This window comes from Dromiciops gliroides, chromosome 3 (assembly GCF_019393635.1).
Source record: "Dromiciops gliroides isolate mDroGli1 chromosome 3, mDroGli1.pri, whole genome shotgun sequence".
Taxonomy (NCBI): Eukaryota; Metazoa; Chordata; class Mammalia; order Microbiotheria; family Microbiotheriidae; genus Dromiciops; species Dromiciops gliroides.
Genome location: NC_057863.1, coordinates 607,006,069 through 607,031,768, shown reverse-complemented (window position 1 = coordinate 607,031,768; position 25,700 = coordinate 607,006,069). Strand labels below are relative to the sequence as shown.

General features: G+C 44.4%; 1 protein-coding gene across 1 annotated transcript in view; it reads right to left on the bottom strand.

Annotated features, from left to right (window-relative positions):
* LOC122745834 (carcinoembryonic antigen-related cell adhesion molecule 1-like) overlaps positions 1 to 25,700 on the bottom strand; it is a 45,143-nt gene that overhangs the window by 804 nt on the left and 18,639 nt on the right. The window contains exons 2-5 of the mRNA XM_043991287.1: positions 15,504 to 15,821; positions 14,209 to 14,562; positions 10,718 to 10,992; positions 2,312 to 2,417 (exon numbers count right to left, since the gene is read on the bottom strand). Coding sequence (XP_043847222.1) covers positions 2,312 to 2,417; positions 10,718 to 10,958 — 347 coding nt within the window. The 5' untranslated portion in view covers positions 10,959 to 10,992; positions 14,209 to 14,562; positions 15,504 to 15,821. The remainder of the gene's footprint in view (positions 1 to 2,311; positions 2,418 to 10,717; positions 10,993 to 14,208; positions 14,563 to 15,503; positions 15,822 to 25,700) is intronic.

The window sequence follows — 25,700 nt, the reverse complement described above, 5'->3', positions numbered from 1 at the left end:
TCCAGAAATATTGGGTGATTTCAGTATGATTTCAAATGGTGTCTGTGGGTGTTGGGGGCAGAGCCAAGACACTGAAGTTCAAAGAGACAGGGGATATGTCCTCAGTCTGCAAGACCCAGAGTGGGATCAGTGTGGGGTATACTGAACAGGGGAGGAAGGTATCATCCCCTGAGGGCCCTTGAAATGTGTGGAATCAGAACCATAGATTCTCAGGGCTGGAAAGAACCACATCTGGTCCAACTTGTACCCGGAGCACAGACCCCTGTAAGGCACTCCCTAGCCAGTGGTCATTCAGACTATACTTGAAGGCACAGGGAACTCACTCCCTCCTGAGGTAGCCCACACAGCTTTTGAATAGTACTTTTCCTTTTATAAAAGGGAAATCTGTGTGTCTGTGTGATTCTGAGCCATACTGCCTGTCTCGAGCCTATTCCCTCTCTGAATCCCCTTGTTTTGGGCATGCTCCCGGGTTGTATCCCTAACATGGAGCAGAGGGCCTCAATACAAAGCAAGGGGCTGATAAAGGTGGGATGTAGGTAATTGCACCTGTGTGGCCCAGGTGAGCTAGAGAAACACCCTCTTAAGGAAGGCGTGCAGGGATGGACTGATAAGAAGAGAATCGGCGAGGTAGGAGAGATGGAAGTGAGGGGGCTGAGTCCCAGCCCTGCTTCTGATCAGCCTCGGTTTCCTCACCAGCCAAAGGATGGAGGGGAGGAGAAGACTTACGCCATGGGGCCAAACGAGATAGGCTATTGCTTTGTAGACTTTAAAGTGCTCTGTGTGTGTGAGCTCTTATTATTGTCATCTCATCTCTCGGCCCCTAGTTTGTATCAGCAGAATCATCCCCTGGTGGGAAGGGATAAAGCTAACCCCACTAGGTGAGCTGTCAGAGCAGGTCTGACCTGGGGAAGCAGAGGGACGGGAATTAGAAATCAGCAGCAGGTCTGTGCTGGGCAGTGAGTAGAGGGAGGCCGTGTCACCCTCTTCTTCATTTCTTGCCCTGGCCCAAGATTCTCACCTTCTTCCCAGGGAAAGACAAACTGGGAGAAGGAGAAGTCTGTGGGAGGGACCCGTGGATTGCAGAGTGCCCACCAACCTCAGAAGGAAATGCTTCCTCAGTGTTCACAGTCCTGGCCCAGCAGCCTCAGCACCAGAAGACTGGCGTGGAGAGGCGGCTGATTAGCCCATTTCAGATCTCCCCCTCTCCATGTGATTCTCATTCCCCTTTAAAATGGTTTCTCAGGAGCCATTTCCAGTCAAGAGAAGGGGCTTGAGGATCCCAGAGCACCCACAGGAAAGCCCACCAAAGGAAAAGACGCATGTCCCATGTACAGCACCATCAGCAAGGGGAAGGAATAAGGCTGAGGACGTGGCTCCTGGAAACAGATCCCCGGCCTCAAGGCCTCGTTTGGCCAGCTTGGGAAGAATGGCTCGGATAACCGGTGCCTCAGAGGAGTGTCAGGGTCGGTCCCCTTTGTAAGTTAGATCGGGAGGGACCTGACCCTGGGAAGACAAAGGCCACCAAAGAGGGGAAGGCACAGCACTGGAGGCTGGAGGAGTCTTTCAGGTAAGGGGGCTTCCAGGAGAACCCACTGGCCACTCAATGGGCTGGTCAGTGCCTTTACTGTGGTTGGGTGCTGAGCATTTGTGCTCTGTAAGATGATGTTCCATGGCCCTGAACAAATACCAGATATGCTGTGGGTGACATCTCAAACAGAGCAATTGAGCCCCAAACCAGAAGGAACTCTTGGAGCATAAAGATTTGTCTTTGGATCCCCTAAGATTTCATGAGCCCTCCCCCAGGGCCTCCAGGCTTCTTTTCCTTCTGTCAGGCCTTAGACCTGAAGTACAAGCGCCTTACTCTTAGTTCCCTCCCCTCTAGGTATTATAATTCTCCTACTCAGCTGGAACATGCAGTCTGGATCGGCTTCAGTGGCATTTTTCCTCACTACTTTGGGGGTAGTAACCTATCTCCTTTCTCCCTGCAGCCCCTTCCATTCTTTACCTCTGCCTTCTTGGACTTCAGTCCTTTGGCTGAGGGTCTGAGAAAAATGCTTAGGTCTAGTAACTTCCCCAGTGCGGAAATAAACACCTGTTTCCAAGAGGCAATCAAGGGTGAGGGATGTGGAAGGATGCCAGCCCAGAGAAGGAGGATGCCCAAGGGAACTAGTGCTGATGAGTAGGATTTGGGCAAAGAGAGGTAGATCAGGGACAGAAGTGGGTTCAGGGTGCAGAAGAACATGCTGGTATCTCTCTTCTATTCAGAGAGACAAACCAGGACGGAGGAAAACCAGAGAAAGCACCATTCTACCTTCCAGTATCCCTGAAGAACCAGCAACAGACCATCAAAGACACTCCAACTGCGACTCCAACCACAATGAGAGTGATGGCCCATCCAGGGAGTAAGAAGCCATTACCTGTGGACAGAGAAGAGAAAAAGAACTTGAGTGTTTTCCCAGGATCTTAAACAGGAAGTTCCTAGCACTTGCACACAGTGCCTGGCATTCTGTATTCTTTTTTTTTTCAATAATAAACATTTTTATTTATAGCTTTGGGTTCCAATTTTTATCCCTCCATCCCTTCCTCCCCTCTTTTCCCTGAGACAGTAAGCAATCAGATATGGGTTATACATGTATGATTATGTAAAACAATACCATATTTGTCATTTTGTACAAGAAAACTTGATTAAAAGAAAAAATGAAAGTGAAAGATACCATACTTCAGTCTATGTTCAATCAATATCAATCAGTTCTTTCTTTGGAGGTGGATAGTATGTTTCATCAACAGTTCTTTGGGATTGTCTTGGGTCATTGCATTGTTGAGAATAGTCAAGTCATTCACTGTTCTTCATCAAACAATATTGCTGTCTCTGTGCAATTTTCTTTTGGTTCTGCTCACTTCACTATACATCATTTCATACATGTCTTTCCAGGCCTTTCTGAAGTCATTCTGCTTGTCATTTCTTTCCTTTTGGGGGGGGAGGGAAGGGCAGGGGAGGCAGTTGGGGTTAAGTGACTTGCCCAGGGTCACACAGCTAGTGTCAAGTGTCTGAGGCCGGATTTCAACTCAGGTCCTCCTGACTCCAAGGCTGGTTCTCTATCCACTGTGTCATCTAGCTGCCCCATACTTATTGTTTCTTATAGCACAATAATATTCCACCACCATCATATACCACAGTTTGTTTAGCCATTCCCCAACTGATGGGCATTCCTTTGATTTCCAATTCTTAGCCACCACAAAAAGAGCTGCTATAAATATTTTTGTACAAATAGATCTTTTTCTCTTTTGGGGGATGTCTTTGGGATATAAACCACAGTGGTATTGCTAGATAAAAGGGTATGTACAGTTCTATAGCCCTTGGGGCATAGTTCCAAATTGCTGGCCAGAATGGGTAGATGTGTTCACAACTCCACCACCAGTGGATTAGTGTCCCAGCTTTCCCACATCCCCTCCAATATTCAATATTTTCTGTTTTTGTTATATTTGCCACTCTGATAGGTGTGAGGGGATACCTCAGAGTCGTTTTAATTTGCATTTCTCTGATCAATAGTGATCCAGAGCATTTTTTCATATGATTATAGATAGCTTTGATTTCTTTGAAAACTGCCTGTTCATATCCTTTGACCATTTATCAATTGGGGAATGACTCATGTTTTTAAAAATTTGACTCGGTTCTCTATATATTTGAGAAATGAGGCCTTTATCAGAGATATTTGTTTCAAAAATTCTTTCCCAGTTTTCTACTTCCCTTGTAATCTTGGTTATGTTAATTTTGTTTGTGCAAAAGTTTTTTAATTTTATGTAATCAAAATGATCTATTTTATATTTAATTTTATTCTTTATATCTTCTTTGATTCTAAATTCTTCCTCAGCCCATAAATCTGACAGATAAACAATTCCATACTCCCTTAATTTGCTTATGGTATCATCCTTTGTGTGTAAGTCATGTACCCATTTTGACCATATTTTGGTATATGGTGTGAGATGTTGGTCTATACCTAGTTTCTGCCATACTGTTTTCCAGTTTTCCCAGCAGTTTTTGCCAAATGTTTTTTTCCAAAAGCTTGGATCTTTGGATTTATCATATACTAGATTACTATAGTTATTTACTATAGTGTACTTTCTATCTATTCTAATCCACTTATCTACCTCTCTATTTCTTAGCCAGTACCAGATTGTTATTTTGGGGAGAGGGGGGGTTTGTGAGGTAATTAGGGTTAAGTGACTTGCCTAGGGTCACACAGCTAGTAAGTGTTAAGTGTCTGAGGCTGGATTTGAACTCAGGTCCTCCTGACTCCAGGGCCGGTGCTCTATCCACTGCACCACCTAGCTGCCCCAGTACCAGACTGTTTTGATAATTACTGCTTTATAGTACGGTTTGAGATTTGGTACTGCTAGACCACCTTCTTTCTTTCTTTTTTCTTTCCTTCTTTCTTTCTTTCTTTCTTTCTTTCTTTTTGGGAGGGGCAATGAGGGTTAAGTGACTTGCCCAAGGTCACAGAGCTAGTGTCAAGTGTCTGAGGCCGGATTTGAACTCAGGTTCTCCTGAATCCAGGGCTGGTGCTTTATCCACTGCGCCACCCAGCTGCCCCCTAGACCACCTTCTTTTATATTTTTTTCTTTGATTCCCATGATATCCTTGAACTTTTGTTTTTCCAGATGAATTTTGTTATTATTTTTTCTAGCTCTATAAATTAACTTAGGTAGGACTGTCATTTTTATTATATTGGCTCTGCCTACCCATGAGCAATTAATATTTTCCAATTGTTTAGATCTGACTTTATTTCTGTGAAAAATGTGTAAAAGTTTTCTTTTTTCAAAAAAAAAAGTTTTCTTTAAGATTGTGTTGTGTTTTAACTTGTATCTAAATATGTTCCGATTTTTCACAAAAGTAATTGTATACTTAGTAAAAAAAAAGGTATTATTTGAAATTATTGCATAATTATATATTATATTCTGAGTCAAGGTACATTCACATTTTTTGCGATCATTACTATCATCAATTTTTAAATCCATATGAGACTTGGATTATGGGAACTTATCATTTAAGACATTAATTGCCTTCATTCTGAGTTATCAGATGCTATTTGGCCAGGATGCCATCCTATCACAAGAGGAATACATGCAAGAGCAGACACTGAACTGTCACATGAGGGGAGACATGCATGAAGTCAAGGTATGGCCGAGGGAACAGTTTTTGACAAACATTGAGGTTGGTTTCTCTTGGTTTAATTTTTTCCCCATAATATTGTACAGATGGCTGAAAGTTTTCATTCCACCCATCTCATTCTACACCTGGCTTCTATGCCCCTTCCTATATGCCTGATGCCATGGACATCTCAATCTCATGCATCTGATTAAGTTTGATTCCGTTTCCTCCAATATGTTTGGTGGCATGGACATATATTCCATCCACCTATTTTAAGCCTGGCATACTACATGGGCAGTAAATATTAGTCAAGTGTGAGAATGCTCATATCCCATCATTTTTCTGTTCTTTTACCTCTTCTAATTCCTTTAATTTCTTTTTCTTCTCTTATTGCTATAGCTAACATTTCTAATACTATTCTAATAATATTTTATTAGAATAATACTATTCTAATTATATTTCTAAATAATAGAGGTGATAATGGGCATCCTTGCTTCACCCCTGGTTGTATTGGGAAGGCTTTTAGGTTATCCCCATTACAGATAATGCTTGCTGATGGTTTTAGATAAACAGTACTTATCATTTTAAGGTAAGCTCTTTTTATTCCTATGCTCTCCAATGATTTTAATAGGATTGGGTGCTGTATTTTATCAAAGGCCTTTTCTGCATCTATTGAGATAATCATATGATTTGTTGCTGGTGCTTTATCCACTGTGCCACCTAGCTGCCCCCCATGATCAATATGAATGTTTTCAATAATCCTTACTGGTCTTTCTGACTCTAGTCTTTCTTTCAATCTATTAATTTCATCCTTTGTATTCTAAGTACTCCCTGTATTGTCAATGATGATAATGATTACCACCTGCTATAGGATGATTAAGGTTTGCTCAGAGAAATGGGATCACTAACTCTAAATAGGAGGAGAAATGACAAAACAATCCTTGACCTACCAGCTCTTTAGAAATAAGTCATATAGTCTAAAACTTTCAATCTTTTCTTCCAAGGAGCTTTATTAAATAGAATTTTTATTGCATTGTAATCAGTATAAGATGTGCTTAATATGTCTCATATTTTGCATATGTTTGTAAGGTTTTCATGCCCTAACGCATGGTCAGTTTTTGTAAAAGTGTCTCACACAATTGAGAAAGATGTATGCTCTTTTTTATTCCTATTCAATGATCATCAGAGATCCATCATATCCAACTTTTATACAATTCTGCTCAAATACTGAAAGTTGTTTCTCCTGTTTTAGATAATATTTGTTTAATTCTGAAAGAGGTACATTAAGGTCCCTTACTATTGTAGCCTTACTTTCTTCTCAGAATTTATTTACCTTTTCCATTAAGTATTTAGATGTTATACCATTTGGTGTACATTCATTGTTATATTGGTACGTCATTTGTTGTCTACTGTACCTTTCAGCATAATGTAGTTTCCCTGCTTATTTTATTGAAAATCTAGTCCATTCTTGCTGTTAGCCTGTCACAGATCATTATTGCTACTGTGCTTTTTTTGAGTTCAGATGAAGAATAATAGATTTTGCTCTCATCTTTTACTGTAATTCAGTGAATCTTTATATCTCAAATGTGTTCCTTATAGACAACATATTGTTTGGTTTTTGCTTTCCAATCCACCCTGGCAACCTCTTCTGTCTTATGGGGAAATTAATGTAATTTACATTAAGTGTTATAATCATTAATTCTGTATTTCCCTCCATCTTGTTCTCATGCTTTTTCTTCTTCTTGCTCACTGACTCCTCTATAAAGAAGAGGGAAGTGAGAGATAAGAATGTTGGGAAGTCTTCTATTTTATTAAAGGTCCACCCCGCCTCCTGTAGAATTATACTCGAATTTTTTTTTGTATGTTATTCTTGATTTTAAGCCTATATGGTTTAGTATGGTCCCTTGCCTTGTGAAATATCATATTCCAACATCCTCGCTTCTTTACGGTAATACCTCCTAAATTTTGTGTAATCCTTACTGTGACTCTTGGTACTCAAACACATTCTTTTTGGGTATTTACAGCATTTCTATTTTCAGCTTCCCTTCTGGTTCTGTTCGTTCCAGCAGACTGATGCTGGCTAGCTGCAAAGCACTATGGATGCAGAATGACAGGCTTGCCCTTGTTCTGAGCTCTCACTACAGGCCTCAGACCCAGATAGGGGATGACACTATAGCTCCTTGTCCACTACACAGCCTCAGTCACACAACTATTCCCAACTATTGGTACGTGTCCTCTCCTCTCTCTGCACTGATTCTGTGACTCAGCTCTGGGCCTACTGCTGGGACTGCCAGTTGGGTCCTCTTCTTATTCCCTGCCCAGTACCTGGCTTATCTCTACTGGATCCCTGAGCACTTCTTCAAGTTCACAGACTGGGCTCCTCACTCAGTCTCCAGTCTTCTTGTCGCCTGCCTAGTTAGCCCAGGCTCCAGACTTCGGTCTTTTTAATTACACTCACCCAGGCTGCAAAAAGGGCTCGTTGGTTTTTCTCCTTGAACTTTTGCTCCTTCTAGACCTTTGTTGGATGACTAATGTGGGTTGTAATGTACAACCCATATCAAATTGCTTGCTGGCTTAAAGAGGGGGCAGGGAAGGGAGGAAGGGAGAAAAATTTGGAACTCAAAATCTTGAAAAAAATTAATTTTGAAAACTATCTTTACAAGTAATTGGAAATGGGGCGGCTAGGTGGCGCAGTGGATAAAGCACCGGCCCTGGAGTCAGGAGAACCTGATTTCAAAACCGGCCTCAGATACTTGACACTTACTAGCTGTGTGACCTTGGGCAAGTCACTTAACCCCCATTGCCCCACACAAAACAAAACAAAAAAAAACCAAGTAATTGGAAATTATTTTTAAAATACTATTTAAAAAATAGACCTTTGTTGGAGTGGATGGAATAATGGAGACCTAGGCCAGAGAGCCTGTTTCTGCTCTTCCTTCTGCTTCCTTGACTGGTTTCTCAATGAACAAACATTCTACAAATGCACTTATATCAAGATTCCAGCCTATTGACAGCTCTCAGGTACATTTTCATCACCTTAGCTCAGAGCTTAAGCAAGTTTTGCCTGGAATTAAGGGGCTAAAAAGGAACTACAGAATCCCCAGATTTTTGCATACCCACGTTGTTTGGATCACAAATGAACTAGAGATGTGACAATGGTTACATTAAACAAAACTGAGCCTTCAGTGTTAGGTTCAGTATTACTGGACTACCCAGCATTGATGGGTATACCAACATACCTCTCTTCTCAGTTAATAAGGCTTCAGGGACTCCATTTTACCTACTGAGTAACCTTTGGTGTTCTTAGCCTGGCACTTGAGGTCCTTCAAAAATGGTAGCAGCCTCTCTAAGACTTCTGGCCATGCAGTGTCTGCTCAGGCTGCATTGGTTTGCATTCCGCACTCAAATACACACTCTACTTTCCTGCCTCTGAACCCTGACTAAGGCTATTTCTCCATAGAAATAGAATATTCTCCACTTTGACCTGTTTAATTACCTCCCATTCTTTAAAATATCATCCAAATAATATATCTTTGAGGCAGCTAGGTGGCTCAGTGGATAAAGCACCAGCCCTGGATTCAGGAGGACCTGAGTTCAAATCCAGCCTTGGACACTTGCCACTTACTAGCTGTGTGACCCTGGGCAAGTCACTTAACCCCTATTGCCCCACCAAACAAACAAACAAAGAATAGATCTTCTATGAAACCTGACCAGATTTTTGTACCCCTCAACCCCACCCCAAGTCAAATGGACTTTTATTCCAGGTATCCCACAACATTTTCTTTTGTAGTCATGGTCTAAATATGTAAATTCTGTAATACTGTGTATCAATTACCTGTGATGGACCCTGATCGTTCTACCAGATAGAATGGTCCCTTAAAGTAGGAATGGAGTCTTAGCTAAACCTTGTACCTCCCTTTGTGCCTAGCAGAGTTCACTGCACATGGTGGGCACATGATTGTGTGTCAAATGATGAATGAGCTTGTACTGCACAACAAAGTTTCTAAAATCATAAGAGAACTGTGGAAATTTATTTTGATTTGGGGACCCTACCTTTAGTCTGAGATTAGAAAGCCTTAGGCCCTCAGGGTCTCTTCTGTGTGGGAGGTGCTGGTGCCCCTCCCCCTCTGCTTCAGCTGAGCCAAAAAGCCCTGTGGGCTGTACAAGACGCCAGGTCAGACAGCTGGGGGAAAAAAGCCCCCAGCTCCCCCGACTGAGCGGAGCTATCCAAAAGATCCCGGATAGCCTGTGCTGAGGCACGTGAGGCTGAAGCGCACCACCCCCCCAAGCCCCACCAGCCATAGCCCTGGCTGGCAGATTAGCTTGGTCTGTGGGGGCGCAGGAAGCCCCAAGATTTGAGTGGAGAAAAGAAAGATATATAGAGACCTGGGAGTTAGACTCAAGGAGGCAGACAATGAGACGGGGGCTGAGAAGAGGACTGGAGGCTGGCTGACAAGATTAGGGGAGGGACTGAGATGAGGCAGAGAAGAGGTCAAGCGGCCGGCTGATGAGATTAGAAAGGTTGGAGCGCTGCAGAGTAGAGACAGGGCTACAAGGACACAGGAGAAGACGAGAAGGACTAGGAGAAGAGACAAGAGAGGCTGAAGGGCAGACTGACAGAGCAGACAGACAGAAGGTCGGTGAGAGAGAAACACAGGGGTTCAGCAGTGGCAGTAAGGAGAGGAAAGTTAGAAGCAGGGGGATTTACAAAGTGAAAGGGGCGCGGAGTTAGAATAAAGTACCTGAGTGCCCTAAGGCAAGTGGCAGCTAAGGCCCTTATTGTATTAAAGAAGTTCCAAAGAGACGCAGTGGAAAGAGATGCACTGCAATGCAGTCAGGTTATACATTTTATTTCCCTGTATTCTTAATTTTAAATAGTATCTCATAAATAAACTCTGCTTTGATTATTTAGTTAAGAGGCTTCTTAATATTTTGCTTATCAATTTGGGAGTGGAGCAGTGTGGTGGAACTTTATAAATGGCTCACATTAAATTAATAGCAGTCAGATAGTCAAACAGTCAAAAGTCCCCAGATTAGTCACCCCAGTCAGCTTTAGTCCCCCCAAATTAAGCCTAGTCAGTAAAAATATTCTACATCTGAATGGCGACCATGGCAGGACTTATGGCCCAATTATAATTTTCTAAACTTATCATTTTTCATATACTTATCATTTTTCATAAATCCAATTATGTACAATTTTTCCAAATTAGATATACTTATTAATAATTATTTTTTTAACAGAATGTAAGGTTGGTCTCCACTTCTATCAAGGACAAACTAGCAGTAAATGAACTAACATTCACTACAAGTCTGACCACATTCTCTAGAGTCAGATTCTTTCTTTATATGTCCTCTCTCAAATGCACCATGAAAAGCCCCCCTTCTGAGTGGGCCTGAGCATCTATTCCTGGGGTCCCAGTATAGGTCAATCCAAGAGACTTACTCTCTGAAGGAAGAGAGAGACCACTTACCAACAACTTTGACAGTGACTAAACTAGCCTGACCTCTAGGAACACACCACCAGGCCAGGCCATGAGCATGCACCATGTAGGAAGAGAATTTACTCACGCTTAATATTTAGTGTGAATGGGTCACTCTTGTTGACACTAACTGGGTTCCGGATTTCACACTCATACTGTCCTTGGTCTTCCCTTGTGACATTATAAATAGTGAGTGTCTTGTTATCTGGAGACAGCAATATCCTGTCACCATCTGGGGAGCCTCTGGGTGTGAGCCACCAGAATGTGAGAGCTTGACTCTCAGAATGGCAGGTCAATGAGACGTTGTCCTTGTTCTCTATTGGAGTCATGTTGGTGCTGTGATGGTAGGTTTAGATAGTGGCCCTGTGCAGAAAATAGACAGAAAATGAATGTTCTGTCCTTTTTCTTACCCTTCCAACCAAGTATGTGGCTTGCAAGGTCGGAGGGCTCAGGAGGATTAGGCCAAGAACCCATGATTTTTTTTGGTATGGACACCCTTTCTCTCATACAGGTCACAGCTTCTCCAGTCCTTAGGGGGAAAAAATCATCTTGAGTTGCTGTGGCTGACAATCACATTCACCTAGAGCCCAAGATCCTGCTGTTGAATCTTTCCAGGTTGAGGCAGGCTGGTCCAGGGATGACAGTCTCCCCCCATCCACTGCCCAGCCCAAACCTGAGGTCTTTCTAGCTTGGCAGGACCTAGAAGAGTTTATCTCCCTTGGCCTGGACTTCAAGAAGCCAGAGTCACCTCCACACCCTCAGGAAGATATTGGTGAAGGTCAAAGAGGAATGGCTAGGGACAAACCATGGACACCTGGAGCTCACAAAGAGAAATATTACCTTAACTCCAAAGGAAAAAAAAAGCAGAGAATTACAAAGAAAACCAAAAGTTAGTGAAAAGAAAGATGTAATTTTTCCCACCCCGAAATCTAAGAACCCCTGCTCTACTTCAATGCCTTCATTGTTAGAGGAGAAAACGGAGACCCTACATTGTGACTTGTCTTTCTTTCATCAAACAAACAGCAAACAGAAGAGGCTGTGCTGGACAGTGCCATCCAGGGTAGAGTGAGAGGAAACACCTGGGAGGAACCTGCTTCCCCCAACTCTCTGCAGTGATGCCCAGAGACCAGAAGGGCTCATGTCAGGGTGTTGACTTCTAGGTTTTGTTTCCAGGCTGCTATGTCATCTACCATATGGCACATGGATGTGGTCTCTGGGCTGCTGGGGTTCCCTCCCTTCTCCTGCTGCTGATGGCTCCAAATGGCTCCAGACCCATGAGGACTTTGCTCCTTGCTCTGGCCTCCTCCCTTCTTATTAGCCATCCCTTTTCATCCCCTTCTATAGCCTGGGCATCTTGTGGCTCAGGCCCTCTGACTCCAAGGTCAGCCCTCTTTCCCACTGCTACAGAAGTAAGGAGTATCTGAGAAGGGTCTTGATCTTAGGTCTCCCTGTGCCTGAATTCACTGTCCTTTCACTGTACAACACTGCCTTTTGACTTACATATGATGAAATGAAAGAAATTTCTATTTTTTTTTAAAGTCCTGAGGGGGCAGCTAGGTGGCACAGTGGATAGAGCACCGGCCCTGGAGTCAGGAGTACCTGAGTTCAAATCCGGCCTCAAACACTTAACACTTACTAGCTGTGTGACCCTGGGCAAGTCACTTAACCCCAATTGCCTCACTAAAAAAGAGAGAGAGAGAGAGAGAAGTCCCAGAGATATTCAAGGAACAAAGTGCAGTCTGAGTGCCCTGTAACTCTGGGCTGAAACAGATGGCTCCTTCCAGCCCTAGGGGCTTTCAATGGCTCAAGGGCCAGCTCCGACCAGCCCAAGGGAAGCTCCATGTTAGAGAAGAACAGCTGGTGATGGTTTCAGGCTCCCTGGGGAGCTCACTCATCAAGCACACTCTCTGCCCTGTTGACCCAGAACAGTGAGTGTGGCCCACAAGATACCCAGGCTATAGGAGGGGGATCAAAAGGGATGGCTAACAAGAGGGGAAGAGCAAACTCCTCATGGGTCTGGAGCAGCAGCAGAAAGGAGAGAACCCCGGCAGTCCAAAGACCTCATCCATGCGCCATATGGTAGATGACAGAGCAGCCTGGAAAGAAAACCCAGCAGTCAACAGCAGGCATCACTGCAGAGTTGGGAGGGAAGCAGGTTCCTCCCACGTGTTTCCTGTCACTCCACCCTGGATGGCTCTGTCCAGCACAGCCTCTTCCTGGCTGGATTTTACACCAATCCTCTTTAGACTCTCACTGTCCCAGCACACTTGACTCTTATAGAGAATTTACTAGAGTCCTCCAAGATGCCTCTCCTCATGTCCTCTGCCCAGCTGGGAGCCCCCCTTTGCCCCAGCTCAGCACTGGGCCACCTGGCTGCCTGATTCATTTACTGCTGAGGGTTGAGTAGGATGAGCTAATGGAACATCCAAGGAGTAGGAGCGATTCCCCTCTCTGTCATGCCTTAAGGGTCTCTCCTCAGCACAGCCAGAGAAGCAGGGGATGCTTGGATTAGTACCCTACTTTAGCAATGAGGCAAGGAAGTGTCCCAGAGTTTAAGGTGACTTGCCTGAGGTCACACAGTAAACACTGGGGTAAGAGTCCAGACCTCCTGATGCCGAGTCTAGACCTCTCCTCTTCACTTGGCCCTATGCCTCTAGCAGAAGCTGGAAGTCCTGGGAGAGCGTAGCTCTCCTTGTGTCTGGTGAAGGGCCCCATCCTTTGCTTCCTTCAGTCCTGAGAAGACTCTGCAGGGGAAATGAGGTCATCCCGGCCCCATACAAGGTTTTTGTCTTAGCTCCTATCACTGGGTCCTCTTGGGCCCCTTTTTTCCTAGGCTCTTCAGAGATTGATGAGAAGGGAAGCCTCCCCACCCCCCAGCCTGGGATGTCCTCCTCCTGCCCTCCGCCTCATAGAACCCCTCTCTTCCTTCAAGATGCCCTTTAAACAGGACCTCCTACAGGAAGCCTTTCCTGACGCCATCATCCGCTAGTGCCCTCCAAATGCTTAATACTGGGCAAGCTGCCCACACACACACACACACACACACACACACACACACACACACACACACCAGTTCCCAAGAGAATGCTCTAAGACCAGGAATGAGGAAAAGGTGCAAGCCTGCATTGGTGGAAGGAGTTGCATTTCCTAGGAATTCAGTCTACCCAGGAAATCACTGGTCTAAGACTGATTTTTATTCTCCTTAAAATTCGTTCCATATATGTGTTAACATGTTTCCCCAATAGAAAGTACACTCTTTGAGGGTGATGCCAGTTGTCTGTGTGGCTAGATGCAGGGTGGCCAATTTAACCTACAAGGAAACATCCATCCAGGTCCTCCATGGATCCAGAAGGGAGGGGGAGAAGCCCTTGTGTCCCCCCTGTCCTAGCAGCCTCAGGAGTGAGGAACCCTTGAGTACTAATGGGGTCTGTGATCAATAACCCAGGTCTGAGTTTGGGGGTTCTCATCTTCTTGGGTTCCTTCCTATAGGAGTGGGTCATGTTCTAGATTCTCCTGGTCCCTAAGTAAGGAACTCCCAGAGAAAGGGAGGTTACTGAAGTGAGGCATGGCCATACTTACCATACACTGTTAATTGTGCTCCTTTTTTAATTATGTTGCCTTTGTAATCAACAATTTCCACAATGTAGAAGTCAGTGTCATTGAGAGTGAGGTTGGAGATGAGCAGGGAGCCATTGGAGAGCACCTTATACCGGGTATGTATTGACCATGGCCCTCTAAGATCACGGTACTTAGCAATATTTATGGAGGCCTCAGTTGTTCTTCTGTACCAAGCATAGCTCAAAACCTTCTTTGAGAACTCCTGGACAGTCAAGGCAATGTTGCTTCCCACTGTCCCATAGGGAAGATTTGGCACAACGGTGACATGAGCACTTTGAGCAGATGTTCGCTGGATCCAGCAGCTGAAGATGAAGACTGAGAGGGGAGGAAGGAAGAAGAGGTCAGCAAGGTTCCCCTGACCTCCTAACAAGGCCGGGTCACTGAGGTGTCCCTAAGGTAAGCCTGCCCTAGGGTCTGCTGGGGGCTCAGTAAAGCATGTTTGAAAGGAATTCATGAGTGTACAGACCAATCTGTCTGTCCCAGTCTCTGCAGAGGATCTGAGAGTTTGTCTGAAGCACATGTGGAGCTCCCTCCACAGACTTGATTTAGAAAGGACCTGCCAGTGTGGAAGGCAAGACACTGACGGGAGAAATGAATCGATAAAAAGCTGTGGTTGAGGATAGAAATCAGATCTTAGACCTGGACAAAATCTTAGAGATCACTGAATCAAATGCCCTCAATTTACAGATGAAGAAATTGAGGCCCACATAACATAACAGATGTGATCAGTTTATTAATAGAAAATAGAAAAGGCAGCATTTGAACCCAGATCTTCTGGCCCCAACCAAACCCAGGGAGGGCATTTCCCACTAAACTCTGGCTACATTTTAAGGCTGACAGAGTTTTGCTCCCAAATAGCTCTGGGAGGAAGGTGGTATTCCAGGTAAACACAAGCCAAGAGGGGTAAGTGAACTGTGCAAGGTCACACAGTTAGTAACCATCAGAGCTGGGATCCACACCCAGATCTCCTCTGACTGTGAAGACTCCCTTAGCCTCTTCAGAGGTTGCTCAGCCCCAGGTCTGGCCACTGCCCTGAGTCTCAGGGATGTAGACTGAGAGTCTTGAGCAACTACTTCTTTCTGCCCTGGGCTCAGGAAGACTCCTCTGGCCAGGTCACTAGAGACTGTTTCTGGGACAAACCCCCTGGGACTGGTCTTCTCCCTCCAGGTCCTTGTGCTGATTCATTTGTCTTATCTGGGTCAGAATCCCCCAAGCTCCCTATCATTCCCTGAGCTCCAGCAGAACTGGTGTCTCACCTGTGATCAGGAACCCCTTCCAGGGGATTCTCCATCGGTCTCTGTTGTCTGCCATGCGTGACCCCCTCTCTTCTGGCCAGGAATCTCTGCCTTCCCCTCCTGAGCCGGGTCTGCCCTGGACAGAGCCCAAGTGCAGGCCCTGGAGGTATCTGGGTTCAAGGCTGTCCCTGCATGCAGCCCGGAGCTGTGTCTGCTGTCTCCTTCTCTACAAGACTGAAGTCTCTCCAGGGCTGCAGCTCTTCTATCTTCGAGGATTGCATCAGCAATGGCACAGTGCAGGGACTTTACTGCTGTGATTTTCTTCACGTGCTCTTCTCACTGAGAGTTGGGAGGGAAATGATTAAGTGTAAATTCCTGCTGCCTCCGCCTCTTCCCCTGAGCAGCATCTCCTCCCAGCTGAGCTGCTCCTCCCCTTCCCAGTCAGGCTCTGTTCTGCAGGCATGACCATCTAGCACTCTGGGATACCTCCCACTGCGCTCATGGAGGACCTTGTTCACATCCCGTGGGAGGGAAATGATTCATTTTTTCCACTCTTGTCATACCCCAGTGTCCAGCCATAGGCTTCACATTGCGATATGTAAAAAGTTCCAGAGATATAGTTTCTGGGTAATTTATCATTTTATTAATTATGTGAGTAATTAATAAAAGGATGGTAAATTTGCTGTTTCTCCTAAACCAAATACCCTTCACGGAAGCCACCCAAGGCTTATGTGCCCTTGGAAGAGTGCACCCACTCTTCTGGAAGGCACCAATCAACTCACTGGTTAATAATTAAGGAGAGAATGAATATGAAAATAAGGGGTCGGCTTATTCTAATGGGGATCTGGGGGACTGTCATTCTGATCATTGTCTCGGTCAAAGAGACTTTTCTGTACCCATACCACCCTGTCCAGGGTCATCCAGACAAAATGGGAAATCCACTTCTACCCAGACCTGTCTGACTAAAACACAATGGGCAGAAGCCACCTATTCACCTAAACTAGACTTTCTTTACCTTTTGGTCAGATCAGAGTTTTCCCAGTGGGGTGTACCTGCCCAAGATTTCATCTTATCACCTCATTCATTTCACCTCATCATTAGCCTTGCCCTACAAAGGCTAGACATTCTACATTCTCATTTCTGAAGGAGGAATTAAGAAGGGAAAACCTTAATCCTAATTTAATAATTATTACTATAAAAGAGGAGTCATCATTTCTCTCCACATCTTAATGAGTGAGGTGTCATCCAGAGGATGTGATCAGAATGGGAGAGGACATGAAATCGTGTGTAATGAGAATAAGTTGTAGAAATAGCTGGAGAAACAAGGACCTGGGGGGATCACCACCTGCAAATATCTCTTCTGGGAAAGAGGAAATTGGACTGATGTCTGTTTGGTCCCAAAAGGGAAAAACTAAGGACAAATTTAGAGGAAATGCCAATGACTTCAGTTCAGTGAGCACTTCTCAGGTGTCTGGTGTGGATAGAGTTGTTTTATGAAGTAGTGAGTTCCCCATCACAGGAAGTATTTAAGCAGGGCCTGGATAAAGCAGGGCATAATCACTTCCACACCACTCTGATCCTTTGTGTTTTTGTTAAGGGCTGTTAAGAGGTCCCCTGAACTTGTCTTTTTGAGTTGCCATATTTTCCAGAAACACTCACTGGACCCAGAGCATGCAGGAGGCCCTGAATGTGTCAAGGACAAAGCTGCCCCTGAGCTGACATAATTTGTTGTTACACCCCAAGCTGGACCTTGGGAGTGTCCTTGGGAGATGACAGACACCAGGCAGTGTGTGCCAGGCTGGGATAATGCTTGTGCAGCTGGGGTCTTTTACAGATAAGAAGACCCTCCTATCTTCATAGTCTAGCAGTTCCCAAGGGAAAAGAATGAGGCTTTTGCCATCGCCTTGCTCCTACCTGTGGGGAGTGATTTTGGTGTCCTCTTCCCCCTCCCACATCATGCCCCTTCCTGGTATCCCCTCCTCCCTCTGTCCTGCTATTATAAAACTGCAAACTTATGTAAAAAAAGGGAACTCAATGGGTTTCCATGCATGTTCATTTCCCCTGTAATAAACCTAGTTTTCACATAAATCTTATGATGTTGTGATGGCCTGCTGAAGTGTCTCTGTGTTGCCCCCTCGTGTGTGCACTCATGCCACATGCTAGTTTAGTTTTCCTGAGTGTAGATTCTTCCTGGGAGAGGGATGTGGTATCAGTGTGCAAAGGCCTGGCTCTCTTTGCACAATCAATTTCTACAAAAATCAAGTTTGGAAATGAACCCTCCTTCAGATGCACTGGGAAAGTTGGCTACACAAGCACCTTTCCTAGAGAGGAAGGGGTGACTTAGTCCCCAGCACTGATCTTGGACACTGGAGACCTGGGCTAGCATCCTGCCTCTGCTCTTTACTCATTTTATGTCTTCAGACACATTGGTTTATCTCTCTGAACCTCAGTTTCTTCATCAGTCAAATGAGGACATTGTGCTAAAAAGACCTCTCAGATCATCTGTCAAAAACCACAGTGTGCCCCCCCACCCCAACTTTGTCCTTGGAGGAATAATAATGGCCAATTTTTAGAGGGCTCTAAGGTTTGCAAAAGGATTCACATGTAATATCTCATTGGATCCTCACAGCAATCCTGTGAAGTGAATGTCATTACCCCCATTTTACAGATGAGGAAACTGGGGCCAAGAGAGATTAAATGACTTGTCCGGGGTCACCCAAATATTTAGTGTTTTAAGGAAGTTTTGAACTCAACTCTTTTTTTTTTTTTTTTTTTTTTTTTTTAGTGAGGCAATTGGGGTTAAGAGACTTGCCCAGGGTCACACAGCTAGTAAGTGTTAAGTGTCTGAGACCAGATTTGAACTCAGGTCCTCCAGACTCCAGGGCCGGTGCTCTATCCACTGTGCCACCTAGCTGCCCCTCAACTCTTTTTTTTTAAGTAATAAACATTTTTATTTATAATTTTGAGTTCCAATTTTTATCCTTCCTTCCCTTCCTCCCCTCTATGGGTTATACATGTATGAGTATGTAAAAGATTACCATATTTGTCATTTTGTACAAGAAAACTTGAATAAAAGAAAAAAATGAAAGAAAGTGAAAAATAGCCTGCTTCAGTCTGTGTTCCATCAATATCAGTTCTTTCTTTGGAGGTGGATAGTATGCTTCATCATTAGTCCTTTGGCATTGTCTTGGATCATTGTATTGTTGAGAATAGTCAAGTAAGTCATTCACAGTTCTTCATCAAACAATACTGCTGTCTCTGTGCACAATGTTCTCTTAGTTTTGCTCACTTCACTATACATCATGAACTCAATTCTTCTTAACTTCAAGTGTAGTGGTTTAGTTATTGTGTCCTGCTGTCTCATAAGAAACAGTCCACACAGGGGCAGCTAGGTGGCACAGTGGATAGAGCACCGGCCCTGGATTCAGGAGGACCTGAGTTCAAATCCGGCCTCAGACCCTCGACACTTACTAGCTGTGTGACCCTGGGCAAATCACTTAACCCCAATTGTCTCACCAAAACAAAACAAAACAGTCTATACATTAAACCCTGACATTCAAGGCTTACCACAATCTAGCACCAGTTTATCTTCCCTACCTCATTTTTCCCTGTTCTCCTCCATACACTCTAAGCCCTAGTCAAGGTGGGTTACTCTGTATTTGCCCCTTTATATCCTTCTCTATATCCTCTATATTGTACTAGAAACATCACTAGATCCTCCAACCTCCGGGCTTTTATTTAGGCTGTTCCCTATGCTTGGAATCCCTTCTTAGTCTCATGTTTGTCCAATTCTCACCCAACTTTAAAGTCTAAATCAAATGTCCTTCCCTTCAGGAAACTTCTTACAGGTGTTCTTAATTTGGAGTCCTTAAGTTTATTTTGATAACTATTTCAATATAATGGGTTTCCTTTGTAATCTTACATATTTTATTTAATGTTTTTAAACACATTATCTTGAGAAGAGGTCCACTGACTTTTTCAGACTGACAAGTAAATGATCCAGGACAACAAAAACATTAAGACCCTTTGTGTCCCTGTCAGTAAGCAACTTTGTCATTTTTCTCTTATTTGATTTACATGAATTGATGCAAAGTGAAATGAGCAGAACCAGGAGAACACCATATACAGGAAGATCAAAAGGGTACAATGATCAACTGTGAATGACTCAGCTATTCTCAACAATACAATGATCCAGACAATTCTGTAGTATTTATGATGAAAGATGCTGTCCACATCCAGAGAAAGATGAAGTCTGACTACAGACTAAAGCATACTTTTTTTAAAGCTTTCTTTTTCTTTAGTTGTGGTTTGTTTTTCATCTGTGTTTCCTTTCACAATATGGCTAATATGGAAATATATTTTATTTGACTGCACATGTTGAGAGAAGTGATTATTTCTTTCTCGTTTATTAGCCAATTATTAAAATTGGGGAGACCCAAGCTTTTTTTTTCCCCTGTCTTATTTCCTTGTCCAATCTCTCAAGGACAGGGCTGATGGAAGATAAGATTAACATTCTCCTCATTCTGGGTATTGCTATTCCACTCAACTAGATCAGACTTCTAATCTAAGGTGAAACTCTGGGCAAACTGTCTTCTGCCCAGGCTTGGGTAGGGGATATAAATTCTTTGTTTAGATTGCCCAAAGCTGGGAGTAATTTAGAAGTAACCAACATAAGCAAAGTTGGCCCCTCATTCATTCTCTCATTACTTGCTAACCAATCAGAGTTGATTGCAACCCTCTGGAACACCCACTTCTCCAAGGTCATGTAAACCTTGAGCCTTCAGCCATGAAGATCTCTGGCACTTTAAAGTGCCACTGAACTCTTATTTGAATTCTAGCATTATTAGTAAAATGACAAATTACCAGAAATCATGTCTCTCAAACTTTTTAACTGCCACAATGTATAATCTATATCAAATTGCTTGCCTTCTCAAAGTTGGGGGATGGAAAGGAGGCAGGGAAAGACTGAAAATCAAAAATTTTTCAATGAATGTTAATTGCTTCTACATGTAATTGGAACAATATAAACATTTTTAAAGAAAAACAGTCCCTGACCTCATGAGCTTATAATCTAATGGGGGAGGAGGGGAAGATAACATACAAAAGGAACTTTGGGGGGATGGAGAAAGGAGGGAGGACAAGGGGAACTTGGTCCTCGAAGAGTTGAAACCTAGCAGGGCGTCAGAAAGAAAGTGCAATGAGCTGGAAGTCTCATTTCTGCTCCTTATAAAGGAAAGTTTTAGGAGGGGTTTAGTGCTCTACCATCCAGCCCTCCAATCAAAGGGTAAAGAAGGCTGAGAGAAGTGGGAAGATGTTGAGTATTCAAGGCTTGCATTAGCAGCATGGTAATGATATCTGAAGTGATCAACTTATCTTGGGAAGGGCATCTTGTTCTAAGGTTGAAACCAAGCAGAGATGCAGATGGAGAGTGAAGAACAAAAGCATTCTATTTTCATCCCTCTATGTTCATCTTCCTTTTTCTTCCCTGCGTTTACATTTCTTATGGATGCTCTTTGGTTTTCCAGTCCCAGTACCCAGTAACTAGTGTCTCTCCATCCCCACCCTTAGGAGAAGTCCTCTCCTACAGCAAATAGGAACAGTCAAGACAAGCAAATCATAATGAATTTCCTGTGTCTGAGAATGTTGGTCCACCACCCCTCTGCCAAGGAATGGGAGGTAGATGTCATCTTCGTCCATCTTGTGAAGTTAAGATTGCTCAAAGATTGCTCATCAGAGTTCTAAGGTTTTCTTGGGCTCTTTCATTTCAAACTACTGTCATGACCATTGTATGAATTGGTCTCCCTGTTTAGCTCAGATAATTTTTGTTCGAAAACCGGGAGAGAAGGGCAGCTAGGTGCCAAGTCACTTAACCCTCACCACCATGCAAAAAAAAGAAAGAAAGAAAACCGGGAGAGGGAAGGGCAAAAAAAAACAAAAACAAAAAACAAACAAGGAAATATTAAGCTGTTGAAATACTTGGGTTCACACAGTATGGACTCTGGGCCAAAATCCAGCCACCTCAGTACACACACCTCTGCCCCCTTTCCTTTCTCTCATCCATGCCTGGGGAGTCTGGATGCCTCTGGGACCCTGGAAACCTTCCCTCTCCCCAAACCCTATTCTTTCTCTTTCTCCAGCTTGGTTTCCTTCCTTGCCCTTAGCTTTTCCCTAAGAGAGTTGTCAGTGAACATCACCTTAATGGAGGGAGGCTGGGACATCATCTCATGGGGCTGACTGGTTTTCCAAGGAACAATCTTGCCATAAATATCCACTCTGGTGATGTCCAGCCCCTATGGACCATATGTCTGACTTCTGATATATAACAGCCTTAGGAATCTGGACAAGTCCTTTCAGGTTTCAATGCCCTACCAGAACTCTAAGTCACCAGATAACATAGAGAGTGGGAGTTCCCTAGACCCTTGAAATCAGTGAATAGACCCAAAAAACCCAGCAGCTTGTAGGTTCTCTTGCAGGCAATAGGGAGCTACTGAGGCTTCTTGATACAGAAAGTGATCGGGTCAAACTTATGCTTTAGGAATAGATTTGCCAGCTGTGTGGAGAAGAGAGGAGGCACTTGGAGCTCAGGACACCAATGAAGTGGCTATTCCAGTAGTCAAGGGTCAAGTTGACAATGGTTTGAAGTCGAGTACTGAGGTGTTTGAGGGAAGAGATGGGGGTACTAGAGAGATAACAGTTGGTATCTTATTGTTTGGAAGATTTCCTGACATCAAGCTTCAATTCTGTTGTCCAGTCATTTCAACTGTGTCTGGCATTTCATGACCCTACTTGGGGTTTTCTTGGCAAAGCTACTGGAGTGGTTTACCATTTCCTTCTCCAGCTCTTTTACAGATGAGGAAACTGAGGCAAACAGGGTGAAGTGACTTGCCCAGGGTTGCACAGTCTCTGAGATCAGATTTGAACTTGGGGAAGCAGAGTCTTTCTGACTCCAAGCCCAATGCTATATGCACTATGGCACCACCTAGCTGCCCCAATTCAGTTTGCCCCTCTACAAATTCCATTCCTTGCTCCCAATTGTGCCCTCTGGGGCCAAGGAGGGTAAATTCAATCCCTCTTCCATGTGACTTCCTTCCAAAGACAGTTATAAGGTCCCCACCTCCCACCACATCCACAGTCTTCTCTTCTGCAGGCTGGCCCCCAAAAAGGTCTCTTCACAATGTCATTCCATCCTTCTTTATATCCTCCTGCAGACACTCTCCTAGTGACCATCTAACCCCTCAGGCACATCAAAGTGCTTGAAGCATATCCAGCTCAAATAGTGTTCTCATACAGGGTAGTGTCCTCACCTGGAGGCAAAGAAACCCAGACAGGTTTCCTTGGTGTTTCTTTGGCCTGAATTCCATGGGGGACTGATTCCTCCTCCTTCCCCCCACCTCCCTCCCTGTGTGGAAATTTATTTTGATTTGGGGACCCTACCTTTAGGCTGAGATTAGAAAGCCTTAGGCCCTCAGGTTCTCTCCCCCTCCTCCTCGGCTTCAGCTGAGGAGAAAAGGCCCCGTGGGCTATACAAGTCAGACAGCTGGGGGGGGGGGGAAGCCCCCAGCTACCTCCGACCTGAGCGGAGCTATCTGAAGGATGGCCTGTGCTGAGGCATGAGGCTCCAGAGCACACACACGCGCGCACACACACACACACACACACCAGCTGCAGCTCTGGCTGGCAGATTAGCTTGGTCTGTGGGGGCGAAGGAAGCCCCGAGATTTGAGTGGAGAGAAGAAAAGGTGTATATAGACCAGGGAGAGGGACTAGATAAAAGAAGACTCGAGGACAGGCTAGAGAGAGGGACTAGAGGGGTGGCTAGAGGGGAGCGTGGACAAGGACAGAGCAGAAGACAGACTGACCAGGAGGCAGCACAGAAGCAGGTCAGCACAGGGTACAGGCTGGAGAAAGTGAAGATTAAGAGGAGTTAGAAGAAAGGAGCTGACCAGGGAAAGTGTAACTTGCCCTAAGGCCGAAGGCGGCTAAGGCCCTTATTGTATTCAAGAAGTTCTTCCAGGCGCAGCAGGTGGGAAAGAGACGCAGTGGAAAGAGACCGCAGGAAAGCAGTCAGGTTGTACTTTATTTCCCTGTATTCCTAATTTGAAATAGTATCTCATAAATAAACTCTGCTTTGATTATTTGGTTAAGAGGCTTCTTAATCTTTAGTTTATCAGTTTGGGAGCAGTGTGGTGGAACTTCATCAACTGCCCACATTAAATTAATGAAGTCAGATAGCCAAACAGTCAACAGTCCCCAGACTAGTCATCCATAGTTTAGCCCCCCAAAATTAGCCCTAATTAACAAAATATTTCACATTTGAATGGCGACCACGAAGGGACTTACGGCCCAATTATAATTTTTCTAAATTTATCATTTTTCACATTATCACAATTGTTCATAAATCCAATTATATATAATTTTCCAGGTTAGTTATAGTTATTAAAAATTAATTTTTGTACACCTGAAAACAGGAGGATGGCACAGGGGAAGTTCCTCTTCCCCGTCTCACCCTACAGAGGTCTGTCAATAAGTATTTAAGTGCCACCTGTGTGCCAGGCACTGTGCTAAGAACTGAAGATCCAAAGAAAATCAAAAGATAGTCTCTGCCCTCAAGGAGCTTACACTCTAAAGGGTGAGATAACCTGCAAACAACTATGTACAAACAAGATGTGGACAGGATAATTGGAGACAATGAAGAGAGGGAATGATCAGAATTAGGATGGATTGGGAGAGTCTTCTTGGGGAAGGATGTTAGCTGGAACCTGAAGGAAGCCAGAATACGAAGATGAGGAGGAAGCACTGGCAATATGGAGAAGACACAGAGAAAATGCTTGGTGGAGACATTTTCAGGACGTCTTCAGGTTCTGAGGTTCTGGGCTGCTAGGAGTTCCCAAAGGGCTCTGCAAACACTGGGTTTTAGGGCTTCTGGGTCTGGTTCTAAGAGCCTGGACTTCTAGAATCTGTCTCTCAATGGCCCCCATCTCACCTCCACTCATCTCTGACTCTGCCTTGATGGTGAGAGAAGAGAAGCTATAGGAGAACGTGAGCTCAATGAGGATAAGGGATGTGTCGTTTTGATCCCAGCGCCTGGCTCTGATGCCTCTTCTAGGCATGACTGACCCACAGGTGCCAAAGGCTGTGCAGCTGGGATGGCAGCCCTGGAAGGTTCCCCCATTCTGCAAGGGCTTCTAGTAAAGTCCCCCCCCAAACAGGATACCTCTGACTTCTGGAGAAAAGCACCACTAAGTACAGGTAGGCTCATCACCAATAGTTTGACCTTTTGGGTATGAGTTCTTTGGCCAGAGCAGGCCATGGTGAAAATAAAAACAGCACCCAGGGACTGACTATAAGTCATCTTGTGCTTAAAAGTCACCTTGTATCGGGGCAGCTAGATGGCGCAGTGGATAGAGCACCGGCCCTGGAGTCAGGAGGACCTGAGTTCAAATCCGGCCTCAGACACTTAACACTTACTAGCTGTGTGACCCTGGGCAAGTCACTTAACCCCAATTGCCTCACTAAAAAAAAAACAAAAACACAAAAGTCACCTTGTATCTAACTGGTGATCACAAGAACATGGATTTCAAGGTGGAAGAGACTTCTGAGGCAAGGTAATCTGGTCCTCTCTCTTTACAGAGCAGTAAACTGAGAAAGAAGGCTGTTTTCCCAAGATCACACAGGCATTAAGCACAGAGTCAGAATGTGAACAGAACGGTGGAATAGGGAGTGTTAGGAGTTGGCATCTTTGGGTCATACACAAATAGTTGCTCAATTCTGAATCCTCTAAATGTGAGAGTCTTTTACAGTGTCTATACTCATAAATACTTCTGCAATTGAATGGAGTGGAGGACTGCTGGAGGCACTGAATTGTATCAGTCTCAGTCACCTTCCTAATAAAGAAAATAGAAGAGAGTTGGCCCTCACTGGAAAAATAACTCATGCTTTCTCCTTGAAAAGACAAGAAGAGCCTGTGGTTGGAGCCCCATGTCCTGAGCCCCACCCCCAAACGGCAGCTTTCTTGGCTTGGTGCCTTTGCTTATTGTGCTTGGGGGCTGAATGCTTCTTCTCTGTAAGGTGCCATGTTCTGGACCTTAAGGAAGAGCTAGAAATGACACTCCCAAGCAGAACAAGGGAGCTTTCTGAGCCTGAAGGGTGTGGGGACCAATTTTAAATTGTGGAGTGCTAGCTAAGCAGCTCGCTGCAATATTGGGGCAAGGAAGGAGA